General features: G+C 42.7%; 1 protein-coding gene across 12 annotated transcripts in view; it reads right to left on the reverse strand.

The window, feature by feature from the left end:
- YAP1 (Yes1 associated transcriptional regulator) overlaps nucleotides 1-3213 on the reverse strand; it is a 112768-nt gene extending 109555 nt beyond the window's left edge. For 6 of the 12 annotated variants that reach the window (XM_036902795.2, XM_036902793.2, XM_036902791.2 and 3 more), the window contains exon 1: nucleotides 2438-3213. In XM_036902795.2, coding sequence (XP_036758690.1) covers nucleotides 2438-2758 — 321 coding nt within the window. In that variant the 5' untranslated portion in view covers nucleotides 2759-3213. The remainder of the gene's footprint in view (nucleotides 1-2437) is intronic. The other 6 variants (XM_036902796.2, XM_036902794.2, XM_036902792.2 and 3 more) reach the window with 1 other exon arrangement.
- Between the last annotated feature and the right edge of the window lie 13863 nt (nucleotides 3214-17076).

A 17076-nucleotide genomic window follows, 5' to 3' on the forward strand; every position in this document is an offset into this window, starting at 1 on the left:
TTCTAAGCCAAGCCCTAAACACATGACAACTTTCATTTTTCCTCATTATGGATAAATGTCATCAAAAAAGGAATTGTCTCAAATTATACAACTTTTAATGAATGCAAGATTCAGAACCATCCATGTTTTTAAAAGCCACCTAATGAATGAAATGAAAGCCCCATATATTTGTACGTACATAATAAAGATGTTAACAGTTCAGTTACAATATAACTTAAGAACTTACACACTTGTGTATTTACAACTGTGTAATAGCACAAAAAAATTTGTACTCAAACCCCAAAGATCTGGGTTCCAGTCCAAGCTAGCTAGTGTGACCCTAAACAAGTATCTTAATCTCTGTGAGCCTATTTTCTCATTTGTAAAGTAGCTTTTTTTTTGTGATGGAAAAATGGGGAGCTATAGATAATATGAATGAATTTATGCCCAATAGTTTGTAAATGATAGTTATTTACAACCTATATTTATACTATTCATAAATAGTATAATTATGTAAATTCCCTAATTAGAATTCAGGTTTTATTATCAGAAAGTTTCCTAGTTTCATATAGGCAAGGGAGACTGGAAGCCATCAGCAGAGGCATTTTATGCCTTAAAGTAAAGGCGTGCACATTTCTGCATTTCCTAAAGAATAAATTCGAATTAGGAAATCATCAGCAGAAATAAAAATCACACAGATGCACAACACTTAAACTTATTAAAAACCAACCAACCTATAGATTATGAATAATATGGATCCATAAACTGCTGGCTATAAATTCTTGTGCAATTTACTAGAAGAATAAGTACCACTTTTCAGTTGCCATCTTTTTGGCTTATAGATGTTACAAAGTGGGTATTCAATCTCTTGTGTATTATACTTTCAAAACACATTAAGTAATGGCAGCATAGCTGATGTAGTCTGTTGGGTGCCAAAGCGAACATACATACCCACCAGTCCAGAAACCCACCTCCAAGGTAAGAGGGTAAAAAAGCATACGTAAGTCTATTTCGTACAAATTTAAGTATTTAGGTAAGCAGCTACGTTAGTTACCCCCTCCTGCTGAACCCAGGATTTTGTCAGAGGGTTAAGTGAGTTCTCAGTTCCCAAACCCCTTGGTCTGCGGCAGAAGAACATACAACAGGCCTGCAAATAGGAAGAATGGGAGTGGGGGCGATAACTCTTCTTTTCCACTCAACTTACAGCCCGAGTGCACTAACTGCAACGCAGTATTCGGAAAGCCAATTAACTTTTGGGCAAAGATCCTAAGCTGAAGTTTAGCCTGAAGCAAGTTCTTTCTTAAAGAAAGAAAGACTACACTAAACAAATCCACTGGGACCTATTGGAATGTTAACACTTTCCTAAAACTGTTTCACCCCCACGTGGGATCGAGTTGACAAAATAATCGAACACTGCGTATGTGGAACAGCCATGTTCATATCCTCAGTTAAGAACTAAAAAGGAATGGCGAGCTTCGAATTAGTCATCGCTTCCCAAACATTAACTTTTAATCACAGTGAACTAGGCAGTACTCGGCCTATGAGTCAACGTGCAGTGCATTATCAAAGGTTTGTGTTAAAACCAAGGCACTGTAAAGCGCAACTCAGGTCCTGCGCAACGTGCAGATGTGGCTAATTTAAAAGCACTTCAGCAGACTGTAAATAACAATCTACAATCGGGAAACCAACACGTGAACCTCCTAAGTTTGATACGGGCGAACCTGCCCGAGTTCCAAGGCGCAAGGGAAGCGCAGCGGTGAAAGCACTAACTCCATAAACAACTTCCAGGAAAATCTGGATCCTGTATTCACAAAGCGCAGGGGCCGTAAGGAAAATTACGCTTTCGGAAGGGGGAGAAAAAGCAAAAAACTAAAGGAACTGGTTCAACCCCCACCCTTAATCAACACGAGAAAACAAGAGAACAATTATTTGACTCCCCAGGAGGCTCAAGCCAACCGAGAGGCCCCGAAGGAAAGGGGGCCCAGGGCTCAACTTCACAAACTGGGCCGCCGCTGGCAGCTCACCCACACAAAAATGCCAGGGGCCCCCCTCCCATTCCCCGGCCGGCGGCGGCGCGAGCGAAGGTGCGGAGCGCGCGGAGGCGCGCGCATTGTGCAGGCCCCCCGCGGCCCGGGCGGGACTCTCCCCACCCCCTTCCTTCCGCGCCGCCTCCCCCGCCACTCCCGCCAACCTCCCGGGAACCCCAGGAAGAAAGAAAGAAAGGAAGAGGGGAAAGCACGCCCCCCCACCCCGGGGCTGCAACTGCAGAGAGAAACTCCGTGGGGAAAAACACAAATCTCGGCCCCGGACTCCGGGACGAGTGGGGAGCCTCCAGCGCCTCCACTGCTCCAAGAGACCCCCCCCACCGCACCGCGCCCGCGGTCCCGGCCGCCGCCGCCCGCGAGTGACCCCGGCCCGGGCCCGCCCGCCGGCGGTGGGGAGAGGGCGGCGAGGTTACCTGCCGGGAGTGGGATTTGGGCTCCGGCGGCTTGAAAAAGGAGTCGGGCAGTTTCCGGAGCCTCATAGGCACGGTCTGGGGCACGTTGGCCGTCTTGGGGTTCATGACGGCGTTGAAGAGCGCCTCCAGGTCGGTCTCCGAGTCCCCCCGGACGTGCACGATCTGGTGGCCGGCGGGCGGCGCCTGCGGCGCCGCCTGAGACCCCGGGGGCGCCGGCTGCCCCGGCCCGGACGGCGGGCCCTGCCCCGGCGGGGGCTGCGCGGGCGGCGGCCCTTGGCCCTGGGGGGCCGGCTGAGGCGGCGGCTGCTGCCCGGGATCCATGCTCTCCGCCTCCCCCGGCGCGCACCCCAACCAGGCGGGCGAGGGCTCCGCCCGGCGCCGCGGCTCGACGGGCCGAGCCGGGAGAGAAGGCGAGGGCGGCGGGCAGCGAGGCGCTCTGGTCGCGCTCAGCGCCGGGGGGCTGCGCCGCGGCCCCGCATCCCCCGCCCCGGCGCCTCCGCCCCCGCCCCGCGCCCCGGCTCCGCTGGCCTGGCGGCAGCGCCTCGGGAGAGGCTGCAAGGGCCCCGGACCTGCGGCGCTGGGGAGCTCTCCCCCTCGCTGCCCTGACGGAGACCGGCCAGCCAATGGCCGTCCCCCCCCCCCCTTCCCTTTTATTTCCTTTTCTTGTTCCTTCCTTCCTTCCTTTCTTTTCCCCGGCGGCGGCTGCGCCCGACTGAGACAGAAACTCGCCTCAGACGCCAAAACTAAAGTTGCGAGAACCGCCCGCCCGAGCCACTCGCCGGCTCCGCCTCCTCGCGGCTCTTCCTTCCTCTGCGCGCCCGCCCGCACCACATCCGCGGCCGGCAGCCGAGGGAAACTTTCCCCTGCAAGTCACTACATTCCTGCAGATTCCCGGCCTCCAAGGCCCCTCCCAGCCGCACGTGACCACCTCGCCCTCAGCCCGCGGCTTCGCCCGGCTGCGCCCGAGAGCTGGCCCGACTACCACCGTGGGGTCCAGTCTCGGTCGGCGCTCTGGCCTCCGCGGAGGACGCGGCCTCCCCTGGCCGCAGCAAGTCCTCCCTTCAGCCCTCGGGAAAGGCTGAAAGGCTTCCAGTTCGCACTAGCTGCGAAATGGCCCAAGGCCGACAGAAGCCGGGGGGAGACGCGCAAATCCACTTAAACCCTCCCCGGGTAGCTCGGCTGCACCAAGCCGAGTGCCACTGCGAGCTTTAAGCTTCAAGGATAGTTTGGAGTTCAAGTGATACCAGTAGCAGGCACTGATTTTAAATAAGGGTCCTTTTTTTTTTTTACATTAGCTTGATTTTTTTTCGCTTCTTAACATGTAAAAACCCACTTGAAAGGGATAAACGATTACTGTAATTTGAAAGTTTGAAGCTACATCTGTGACTCAATGTAATTTATTAACAAAACAAAAGTTTGCCATTACAAGTGAAAACTTTTTCAAGCACTCATCTTGCAACATAGGAATGAAAACCCCAGCACAAAAAAATCAAGGCCGAACTACGGTTACTGACATTCCTCTGTGTACCTGCTTTTCGTGCAGGGGTTGGGAGCCTTACCTCTCTGTTAACCCCCGTGGCTGGCGCAGAGTGGACTCCCTGAAGGTCCGCCGAGTAAAATGAATGGTTGAGGAGCTCACCTCAGGTTCCTCATTCTCTTGTGGCAATGTCACATATGCAAGAAGTCTGAAATCACTCAGAAGCAATGAAAATTTGTCTTTTATTCATACATTCTGATTCTTTTAAAGCAGGTTTATTCAGATATAATTCATAAACAATTCGTCCACTTAAGCAATTCAATGTTTTTAGTATATTCACAGGGTTGTGAAAACACTCTGATTCTAAATCTTCTAGCCCATTCTAAAGAAATTTAGCTTCTTTAAATGATTTTGCCTGCAATGTAGTGAAGCAGATGTATAAAAAGTATTACAAGTAAAGGTTCACTGAGCAAAAAGATAATCTTTTCCTCCAGCCAGGACGAGCCCAGAAAAGTTCTGAGCAGCGATCTGTACCGCTTGGTGTGGTAGGGTGGGGAGAGGGGAAGAGGCCTCAGACACTCAAGATTCTAACCAATTGCCCTGGACCCCAATTTAGTCTTTAGAAAAGGATCCTTGTCAGTGATACCCAGGGCTCCTTAGATTTATCCCCAACCCCAGCCCCAAATGTGAAGTTCATTTAACCACAAACTTACAGGTTCTGGAGTTAAGAGGTTTGAGTTCAGATACCATTTACTAGCTGTGAGACACTGGAGAGGTTACTTATGTCCTGTTCTTTAATGTTGGGGTCAAGGGTAATAACACCTACTTCATAATGTTGGTTCATTAAATGAATCAATGGACATTAAGTACTTAGCCCAGCTTTTGGCTTGTGGTGAGTTCTGCATAAATGTCAGCTATCATTGTCCCTTGGTCATAGATCACTTCACAAGTAGTGACATGGACTTTCCTTTGCAGCAGTCCCCCTCAGTGACCCTGTCGGCAGTCCCTTCCTCTCATATCCAATCATCAGTCTACACAAAGCCTTTGTGCAGAAACCATGCATTAAAAACTTTAACTGAAAAAAATCTTTTAAAGGACCAAAGTGATTGGAGACCTGGGGTTGTAATGAAAGCTGTCCCTTAACTAGAGCATTTACTACTATAAGCACTGTAATTAAAGGGCTTAAGGTACAGCAGTGGTTGCTTTGTTCAATATATTGTTTCACCTGCCATTCCACTGAGAACCAAATTGCTTTGATAAATGGGTTGAAAAACTGTTTGGAATAATTTTATGACCTATACGCACCTCTGTAGCACCAACCAAGATTTTGTAATTTACTATCCCTCATCTGTAAAATTTCAATCACAGGTTAGTAAAAGGTAAAGAGGACATGTATTCAACCCTTTGTCCCCTCTCCAGCTCCACTTTCGGGGCAATTATCGATTAAGTCACCTTGAGATAGGGAGTTGTTTTCTTCATACAAAGACCCTGGATTTTCAATGTCCATGTAGATCACTATCTCTAAATGCTGGTCTTACAGTGACCTGCCCTCTCTGTGAGGACAGATCCTAATCACCACTCCACTTAAGCCACCTGCTCCTATGTTCCCACCCTGTCATCCAGAAATCCTCCAGCTGTGAAATCAAACTATGTTATACTATTCTCTTACTAGCCATCAGGTTCTCTGGTTTCATTACTCACACCTCATCCATGATTAACCTATATCTTTTCCACCAGTGCATCACTCCCTCCTGTTTTCATTTTTTTCCAATTCCGTTTAGAAATCATAACTCATTGCTTCAACCTCCCCTAATCACCTATGGCCTGACTTCTATCGCCCATGTATTTCAATGCAATGAATCTGTTAAATTGGATTAATTCTATCATTTGTCTTTTCCATTCCAACACCTAAGGCTTATGAGGACCCCCACATTTATTAAAGGTTTCAATCAAAGCTTTTGCTATTTTATCCAAGTGAAGTCATACTATCACCCGAGAAATATATCTACATGATTACAAGAAGGCATTCCTTGCAGAACTTTATACGTTGTCTTATTACCAAATGACACATATTTGTAAAGCATCATCAATTAATATTTTAAGTAAATTATGTAATTATCTGATGAACAGCACATATTGCATTGTAATCACTGTGCATTAAAGTATTAATTTGCTAAGTGTAAACATTTTAAACATACCCTATTTTGTAACCCTCTACTGGCATTCCCGCATGCTTGAATATCCTGGGATTTTGAGAAGTGAGTAGCCCTCTCCCACAAAGCCTAGCTGACCCCCGGTGCCCAGGGACAACTGGAGGGGATCTTACAGAGGAGAAGGTTGGTGCCCCTGCATATTTATAGTCTCTAACCATGCTCCTTTGTGTCCATAGTCAGCTTCTCACTTATAATGGCTATTCTAAACTTTACCACTCTCCTCATCATGTTTATTCATTTCCTCCTACCCTTCAGAAAAATCACATCACCTTCAGATGCTCAGAGACACGGAGGTCACATGCACAAAAGCCTTAAAAGTCCTCCCCTGAACCTACAGAAACATATATATATATATATATATACATCCTCACTAGCCCTTCCCTCTACAGGTGTATTTTGAGAAAGAGCAGTCCACCTACCTGTTCTTCACTTCCTCACCTTTTGTTTATTTACCCTTTGACCCAACACACCTAAAACTGAACTCTTTACCCTTACCCTCTACCGCTTCCAACCGCACACCCTCCCAAGCCACATCCTCCTTCTGATTCATTTCAATTAATGGCATCGTGATCCACCCACTTGTTCAAGACAGAAAACTGAGTGTCTCTTAATTACCTTCCTCTCACCATCACTTATATCCAACCAGTTAGTAATTCGTCTCAATTTTCTTTTAGATTTCTGGAAGTCTGTTGCCCAACCCCATGTCCATTGCTACTTCTACTTCACTTCCCATCATTTTTTGCAGAGCTTCCAAAACCATGTCCCTGCTTCTAGTTTTATGTGGCTCCATCAGACTTCTATTCTGCTGTCAGAGTGATCTTTCCAACACACCAGTCTGATCATGCTGAGATATCATTCAAGGCAAATTCAAACCCCTTACTGTGGTATAAAAGGCATCTAACCATTCTAGTCCTTCCTTCTCTCTTCAACTGATCTTCTGCAACTCACCTATATGTGTTGTGTGTTCCAGACATACTGAACCACTTGTGGTTCTTGGAATAGGCTATTTTCCCTCTCACCTTTTGGCCTCTAAAGGTGCTATTCTTGCTGTTTGGAACTTCCTAACTCTCACCTGATTACCCTTGGTACTCAACCTTCAAGACTTAACACCTTATGCTAATAAGAAGCCCTCCTTGGCCCACCCTCTCTCACTGCCCCCCAGCCCACAGTAGATGAGAGGCTTTTCCTCTGGGCTCTCACAGAATCTGCCCACTGCCTCCATCATGGCTGACAAACCATTGTTTGTTATAATTATTTCTGTGTCTGTATCCCCAACACTACTCTGGGTCCTTCTGAACAATGTCTCCTGTCTCTTTATGCCCTGGGGCCAGCAATGCTTAACAACAGGTCCTCAGTAAAGATAGAGGAGGAGGGGAGAGAGATAAGGAGGGATCCAAGGGCCAAAAAGTAGAGGTATGGGTTTGGATCTCAACTCAGTTGCTGCTGTGATTCCAAATTTGAAAATTCAGTCTCCCTAGACCACACAGGTGTCTCTTCATCATATACCCTGAGACATCAGAACATTTAATAAATGCTAAGGAATCTGCCTGAATAAAAGTAACAGTTAACATAATCCCTGTGCATAAGACCTGTGCTAAATTCTTTCTATGGGGTATCTCATTTAATTCTTGTAACAACTCTTCAAAATTAAAAATTAAAAATAACCTTTTATGGACAAGGAAACTGAGCCACAGAGAGGCTGAATGCCTTGCCCACAGTTGTCCTACTAGTTGGTGCAGACCAGGGGTTCAGTCTGCATTTTTGAATCTAGAGCTCAAACTCCTCATTGGTGGCACTTAATGCAGAGTTCAAAAGGGTTATTGACAAATTTATGAATGTAGGAGGATAAGGGGATATAGGAACCCTGTCATTTAAAGGATGTTTTATTTCTATTGATCTAGTGGTGCTTTAGGGTTATGTAGTTATGTAGTGTTAATGTTAAATGTTAAGGACAAAGCTGGGTTGATCTCTAGGAAGTCAGATTGAAAATGTGAAGAAACCAAGTCTTTCATTCCAAAGAAGGAATTTTCAGAAAAAACTTACTAGGCAATATACTTTATTGCAAGGGACATTAGATTACCTCAGTTAATGAGAGTCCCACTTAAGAATTCACAGGGGAAAAGGGGGAAACAACCCTAGCACCGGGTGCTGGGCTTTCTGGAACTCTGTGTCTTGCTCAGTATTCACGGTAGCTCTGCTTACACTGGGGGTGATCTTGTAATCTCCCAGAATTAATAACTCTCTAGTTCAGTTCCCTTATCACAGTATCACAGAGATCCCCGATGGGAACTCGGCTTCCCTTGCTGTTAACATTGGAGAACTCTTTCCTTCCCTTTGTTCCTCATGATTTTTGTTCACTCATGGCTTTAACAGCCTCGAAGCTTCTGCTTAATCTCATCTGTTTCTGGGTCTTTCTACTGTCTGCTAACTATATGTCTGGCACTGAGTGATGAAATTAAGATGAAACATTTGTATAAGTACTTGTAGAGAGCTGATTATGCTCCAGGCATTGGTAGCAATTGGTATAATAATGCGTATTTCACAGGATAGTAATGAGGATTAAATAAAATAAGATGTGAATGAGTTTTTATTATTGCATCATGCAAATTAAGAAGGCCTGAGATTCAATAGACTTGGTGTAACTGCATGAAGAGAAATTAAGGAACAGCTTGCCTAAGAAAGTTCTGCTTGACCTGATAGGACTTGACTTTTCAACTCAGAAACATTATTTCAGAGCTCTCCACTTCAACATTTAGAAGATATTTTGTGTGTATTTGTGAATTAAAGTAGTCCTGAAGTTATTCTTTCATTCTAATTCAGGTTCTCAGTTCACAAACATAAAATGTTTATTCCCACAGCCTCTGACAATTACTATGCATCTTCTACATTACATGCTAATCAATAATTATGGAATAGATCCTAGCTTGAAGGAGTCCCTCTGCAGTAGATAGAAACAACTGTGAACAATAAATGGATATGATAATAACCAGGAGACCCTTATTGGTTTTAAACACCATTTTTCAGTCTAGTTGTGGATAGAAGGGAATCCCAAATCTCATAGTCCTACCTCTGATTTAGAGCTGTAAGATACCCACTTCTTAAAAAAAAATTCAAAAAGCACAAATTATTAATGATATTATTTAACAGATATTAGCAGAATTGGAAAGTGAACTTAGCACACAGATAAACGTTTGAAGACGGTCACTGTAAAGCTGTAGACTCAGCTAAAGAGTAAGGTGCTGCAACTCCTGGGGAACTTCCCTTATTCTGAATCCATTACTTTGAGACCACTCTCATTGTCTTAGGGAATTTTTTCCTAGGTTATAGTTATGACAAGCCTAAGCAAATAAGAAGGACAAATAAGGTCTCAAAGTGTCATTTGTTTATCAATTTTAGAGAATTGGAATTTTAAGGCACTTTAGACATGGACATCTATATGCAAGTAATTATTTTAAAAAAGCAAAATCACAATCATCCCCATTTAGTTACACAGTATCTGTTGGAGAGGGGAGCTGGGGTTAGAAACGAGATAAGGTACAGTATATGACAATACTTCATTGTAAAAAGTTTATAATATCAACTTTCACTTATTTAAATTGGCTTCTCTGATATTGCTTGAATAAGGGACATTTTTCCCTGAAAGCAGAAAAAATATTTATGAGCAATTCTACTCTCTGGGTGAGCTTGTTGCCTCAATGAATAAATAATACCCCAGGGTAGGACAATCTTCCATAAAGGGTTGGGAGCATGGGTAAATTGCTCATACCTGTTCTTTGGTATGTTGAAGTGTGTGTCAGGTCTATTACAGAGAGACTCATTCCTTCCAAATATAAATATTTTTCATTTATATGATCTGTAGGCACTTTTTGGTTAATAAGCTTCTTTTTAAAAATGTAAAGTCATACTACTGCAGTAAAAAAGAATTTTAGATCAGGTTTCTTTTTTTTCCAAAAATCTAACTATGTCGTCCATATGGGAGAAATTAGAGTTTGTTCTGAGAGCTGGATGTGGAGAATTTTGGAGGATGAAACCCTTTAGGCTTAGGGCAGAACCAGGCAGGGCATGTCATGAAGGCTCCGAGAGGTGACAGAGGTCTACCTGCACTGCCCAATATGGTAGCCACCAGCCTATATTAGATAGAAAATGCAGTTCCTAGGTCATATTAGTCATGTGTCAAGTGCTCAATAGCTACACGTGTGGCTAGTAGCTCCTGTGTTAGCCCAGATATAGAACATCCCCTTTACCGCAGAAGGTTCTATCGGGCAGTACTGTGGGTGAATGACTGGCCCAGAGCCACATGGTTCTTTAGTGACAGGGGCAGAACTTCTGTTCCTGGTCCAGAGATATCCCCTGTCTTAAAAAGGCAAAATATGATAGACTATTTATCCTATCTACAACATATTATTAAGTTTTTTTACAAAGCATTGTGATAAGCATGCATCCTGACTCCAAGAAGGTCTTAAGAAAATTACTTTATAGGGATGTGCTGCCTATATAGAAAATGTCAGGGGGTGTAGTTCTATCTGCCTTCTAGTCTCAGCTATTTAAGGTATGTATATATGTGAAAGTATGTGTGTGTGTTTACTGAAATGTCTCCAGTCCATCTGACCTTCCCAGAGATGTCAGACTCTCCTCAGCTCACACCTCCAGTCCTGCTCCATGGCTGCTCTCCCAGGCGCATGATTCCACCCGTCTTCTGTGACTCCATACCAGTTTCTCTCAGGGGTCATTTTCACCCTTGCTGTCCCACTCAGAACTGTAGTGGATTCCTATAATGTATCATACACTAACAACTACCACCATCAAGTCCACAGCGGCTCCCATTTGTATGACACTTTTTCCTCCAAATACATTATCCCATGTCATTTAATTCCCATCTTTCTTTCCAGATCTCAAGACTCTCAACCAACTGTTGCCCTTTATTTTATTTTTATTTTCACTTCAAAAACATTTTTAATTTGATATCATTAATGTACAATTACTTGAACAACATTATGGTTACTAGACTTCCCCCATTATCAAGTCCCCACCACATACCCCATTACGGTTATGTCCATCAGCATAGTAGGATGCTATAGAATCATTGCTTGTCTTCTCAGTGCTATACTGCCTTCCCCGTGACCCCCCCTACATTATGTGTACTAATTGTAATGCCCCATTTTCCCCCTTATTCCTCCCTTCCTACCCACCCTCCCCAGTCCCTTTCCCTTTGGTAACTGTTAGTCCATTCTTGGGTTCTGTAAGTCTGCTGCTGTTCTGTTCCTTCAGTTTTTTCTTTGTTCTTATACTTCACAGATAAGTGAAATCATTTGATACTTGTCTTTGTCTGCCTGGCTTATTTCACTGAGCATAATACCCTCTAGCTCCATCCATGTTGTTGCAAAAGGTAGGATTTGTTTTCTTCTTATAGCTGAATAATATTCCATTGTAAATAGTGCTGCGATAAACATAGGGGTGCATATGTCTTTTTCAAACTGGGCTGCTGCATTCTTAGGGTAAATTCCTGGGAGTGGAATTCCTGGGTCAAATGGTATTTCTATTTTGAGTTTTTTGAGGATCCTCAATAGTGTTTTCCACAATGGTTGAACTAGTTTACATTCCCACCAAGCAGTGTAGGAGGTGCCCTTTTATTTTATAAGATTGTTTCTTCTTAAATATTTTAAGATTTGTTTTAAAAGTTCTAAAACCAAGAACCTGAGAATCATCCTTGACTTCTCCAAACCCCATTCCCTGTTCTCCACTTCAATCCATCAGCAAGTAACATTGGTTCTGGGTCTAAAAATACATATGGAATATATCCACTTCCCTCCATATATTAGTTTGCTAGGATCGCCTTAACTAGATGTCACAGACTGTGTGGCTTAAACAAGAGAAATTAATTTTCCCACAGTCCTGGAGGCTAGGAGTCCAACATTAAGGTGTCAGCAGGGCCGGTTTCTTTTTAGGTTTCCATCGGCTTGCAGGTGGCTGTCTTCTGGTATCTTCACATTGTTCTTCCCTTGGTGCCTGCCTGTGTCCAAACCTCCTCTTATAAGGATGTCAGTCATACTGGATTGGGGCCCACCCTGGTGACTTCATTTCAACTTAGGTAAAGGCCTTATCTCCAAATACAGTTACATTCTGAGGTACTGGGTGTTAGGACTTCAACAGATGAGTTTTCAGGAGGACACAACTCAGCCCTTCACACTCCATCTTCACTGACACCATCTTTGCCCAAATTGTTTTCAGTTTTCACTAGACCATGGTGATATTTTCCCCACATCTTAAATCAATTTTCCATACAATAGCCATAGTGATATTTTGGTCTTTTAAAAATGTACATCACTCCCTTGCTTAAAATCTTACGGTGTTTCAGAGAAGACAAGTAGTGATTTTACAGCATCTTACTACACTGATCGACAGTGACTAATGGGGTATGTGGGGGGGACTTGGTGAAGGGGGGAGTCTAGTAAACTAATGTTCCTCATGTAATTGTAGATTAATGACACCAAAAAAAAAATCTTATGGTGTTTTACGATTGCATTACCATCAAATTCCAAACTCATTTCTTTGGCTTATAAGAACTGCATGATTTATCTTTCTATTTTTCCCCAACTTCAACTTTGGCCACTTTTTCTTGCCTGCAGTGCTCCATTCACAATGACTTCTATCAGTTCCTAGAACATACTAATCTCATTTCCATATGAAGAACTTCACATATGTTATGTTTTATCTGAGAATATTTATATGCTTAAGTCTCAAGTCAACTGTTACCTCCTCCGAGAAGTCTTCTCAGACTAACCACTATTGATTTATTTCCAAGAAAAATAATTTATGTATTTTATTTTTGTCTATAGATTGTACATTTTTTAGAAGTGATTTTGTGTTTTATTCACTGTGTTCTCAGGCTTAGCATTGTGCCTGGCACAAAATATACATTTGTTGAATGGTCTACTTTTCTAAGAATATTTGCTTCCCTACACTAGGAAGTTTGTAATCTCACATGTTACCTTTATACCATGGAACATTCTCTCTGCCCAGAAATCTTTCCTCATCGAAGCCAATTTATCACTCGTTTCTTTTAAAACGTACTTCAATTCCCTCCTCAAGGAGCCTTTTCATTATAGATCATCTATGACTCTCATCTCTCTAGGTTCCCACAGAATTTCCTTGGTATGTTTAACTCTATAGGTATGAAGTTAGTACTTTTTAAGCAGAATTAAGTGTTTTATTCTAAAATAGGTTAAGGGAATAAAGGGTGACAGTTGATAAAAAAATTTGGTTGAATAAAAGTTCATTTAGATTGTCATAGGTGGTTTCCATTTTGCTATTTCTCTCATATGACTTTCTAGTAATGAAAAAAAAGAAAAATAATTATAATTTCTTTGTGTTTTTTTAAAAAACAGTGACTTATTTTTTTTATCTTTAAAAAAAATAACATAAATAGGAATGGTAGGTTTCAACCCTATTTAAACCTAGGTTAGCCTACCTATCCCAATGAACTCTAACGTGGTGCCAGTTCAGGCTAGACTGAACACTTACATTAGAGGGTATCAGGTATACCAGCTGCTAGTGTTTGCCAGTGGGACACTGCTAAATGTGGCACTAAATGCAGCTCTTAGTGCTAATTAATGCAGCTTTTACTGCAAGGGACAGCATTCTTTCCTGTCTTGCGCTATTTCCTTTGTTCTTTTGTTTTCGTCTACTCATTCCTTCTCTCTTTTAAAACTAGAGAAGTTGAGAGTAAAGCAGTGGTTCCCACCACTGGAGTGGCTCACCAAAATCAATACACATGTTTGAGGAAATATACAAAGTAATATTCTACCTCATAAAAAAAAGTCAGAGCAGTTAAAATAATACTATTTCATACCCATCAGGCTGAAAAAAAATGAAAGATGGTGAGTGTGTCATGTCTCCAACAAAACTTCAATTTTCTTGAGAATAATTGGATATTTCTTTCTCTCCTTGCACCTGTCATGGGCACTAGAATATAAACCCTCAAATAGAGAAATTTTTATTTTTTTCATTGCTGTATCTGCAGTGCCTCGAAAGTACCCAGCACCTTTAGTAAGTAATCAATAAACATTTGTAGAAGAATGAATGATATTAGTTCTTAAATACTTGCTATTAATTGGATGAGTGAGAAGCCTTTGGGATAGTTTTCCTACGAAGGCTTCAGTTAGTTTTTAGACACTTCAGTCCCCCGTGTTCAAAGTTGTAAGGACCGCAGTTAGTTGAGCATGGGTTGGGACAGGAATGGCAAGCAGAACAAGGGATTTCCCCCTTCTGACCACCGCTTCCTACCACAGTTCCCACTTCCTAGTCCTTAGTACCTCAAATGGCCAGCAATTCATAATTCACCCAGTCACTAACCTTTTTTTGAGCCATATTTGATTTTTTTTTCTAATGAGCATTCCATTTGCACATACTTCATAATGCCAAGAAAGATTTCCACTGCTATTAACTCAGATCAGTCAATTCTGTGTTTTGACAAGTACTATAATCGTCTGTTTGATCTTTGGACTTTGGACTTTCTTCACCCCAGTTCATCACTGCCATACTAATCTTTCCAGAATATCACTTTCATGAAGCTACCTCCCTGCTCAGAAGTCTTTAATGACTGCTATACATCACCTACTAAAAAGATTTAGATTTCTTAGTTTTGTGCTCACAGCACTCAATGACAAGGTCCCCATTAATCTGTCTTCTCTGTGTTGTCACCCAGAGCTCCTGGACAGGTTTCCTCAGTTCCAACCAGTCAGATATACTCATGTCCCCGCAAATCACCTTGTGTTTACTGCTTCCGTATCTAATTTTTTTGCTCATGAGACATAAATGTCCCAAGTCCTACAGTCTTCAGCCTAAGTCCCTTTTTGAAGTGCCCAAATCACAATTATATGAGCCTTGTCTCCTTAAGTAACTTTGAGTAACATTCTTAAGTCGGAGAAAACCATCTGTTGTCACTTGTCACCATGATCATTTTCTTACTCCAGAAAAATCCTCCATCCGCAGTTGACCCCAGCTTGCCCTTTCTAAGCTGCCTTCCCCAGGCTACTGCTGTTCTCCAGAGACAGTTTTGTCCCAGGCATGCTGTCAGGCTGCATATCTAATCCCACTCAGGATAGCTGCATCTAGATTATAACAGTATGCAGAATCCACACAGGGTTTAGGGATAACTAGAGGAGTTACTGCACTGTTGATGCTCTCTGACCCTAGTCTCTCTCCCTTCCTTCCCCCTCCCCCTCCACACCCGCAGTTACACTTCAGGGGCCAGCTTCTCTCCATCAAGTGGCCTCCATCAGTCAGAGAACAGATATGGAGTGTCAATTAAGTGCTAGGCACTGGGGATATAAGGGTGAACCAAATACCCACAGTTCCTCTTTTCATGACAGACATAAAGTAAACCGCTACAAACAGTTGAGCAAATATTCTAAGTGTGCAAAATGCTGTCAAAGAAGCACCCAGAGTCTAAGCCTAGGTCCTCTCTATTTCCTGGGGCTTAGAGAGAGGGGGAACAACCAGTGTGCCCGCTCTTAGGTTCTATCTAGTCAAATTAATAATAATATAATCAATAGAAAGGCAGGTTTTACCTTAAGGACGACAGCTTTTTACATTATTAGGCAGGTGGTTTAATCCTTAGTTTTTTCATATTTCCTGCACAGAGAATGAGAAGAGCCAAAATTCATGAATACTTAAACTATGTGAGTGGCACCATTCCAATCCAAATATATATATTAATTTATGTAAATTTCACAGCAGCCTATGAAAAAAATCCTATTTTGATTCTTGGAAAAAAGATTTCACCCATTTTGCAGAGGCAAAAAAGGCACAGAAAGGTTATAACTATCTCAAAGTCACACAGAGAGTAATGGCAGGATTAAGGATCCGGGGAATCTGGTAGCCCGGCCCAAATTCTTTATTGCTATACTATTGACCTCTCAATACAGAGAATTTGTATAGTCACAGATGGGTCATTAAAGTGATTTTCCCAAAACAATGGAGCAATCTTTCTTCAAATGTGCATTCTACCACCACCTCTAAAGCAGAGAAAATAATATTAGCAAATCCTCAGTATCAGTTTGCCTTTTCCCTCTGAACTTTCTTCCCAGGACCAGGCTCAGAGCACCCTGCCACGTCGTGCTTCCCTGCTAGGTGGGGCTGCTCTCCTTGTCAGGTGTTGAAACCCCACCAGTCCTTCGACAGGAGCCAGACTTAGTCCCTCTGAGGCCTAGTTCAGGGAGCTCTTGCATCTCTGACTTCACGGAACAATCACTGCATAGCGATAAGCTTTTACAGACTACCCTCTCCATTAGGTTTATGGGGAGTGGAAGTTTCCCCAAAGTAAGTGGCACAGTGTCTTCCACAGAAATGGTAAACAAAAAGAATTTTGATTGACCGGTTGATCAGGCGAGGGTCCCCAAGTTGTAGGAGTTGGTGTGACAGGCAGCAAGACTGGTAGCCAGTGAACATTTTAGTTCTTCATTTTATGTTTTTTTATTATGATTTTTAAAAACCTATGGATATTATGAACATATATGGGAAATATTCATTCAGTGAACATTTAATGTGCCAACCACTGTGCTAGGTATTGGAAGAAAAACAAACTCTCCTGGGCTCTATAACCAATTGCCAGCTGCCTTCCACAGCTTCAAATCCAAGATTATTATCCTATCCCTACAGCACAGAAACACATATCCCAAACCTGCCCCTCCTCAGATTCTCAACGTTTCTTCCAGGCTTGTCATCACCTCCAAGATACGGGTCACCTTTGGAATATGTGTCAATCACTTTTTCCATTAAAAAGAAAACTAAGTTATATATTCAATCTGTGAATGTAATGAAGACACAGTACTAAGAAACCCTGCTCTCTACTCATTTGCCAACTTAATAATGTTATCAGGGCAACTCTCTGTGTACATGCAGTTCTTGTATTAGCTGCGGGGCAGCTTAGGTTTTATTACGTGACAAAA

Source organism: Manis pentadactyla, chromosome 13 (assembly GCF_030020395.1).
Source record: "Manis pentadactyla isolate mManPen7 chromosome 13, mManPen7.hap1, whole genome shotgun sequence".
NCBI classification, from domain to species: domain Eukaryota; kingdom Metazoa; phylum Chordata; class Mammalia; order Pholidota; family Manidae; genus Manis; species Manis pentadactyla.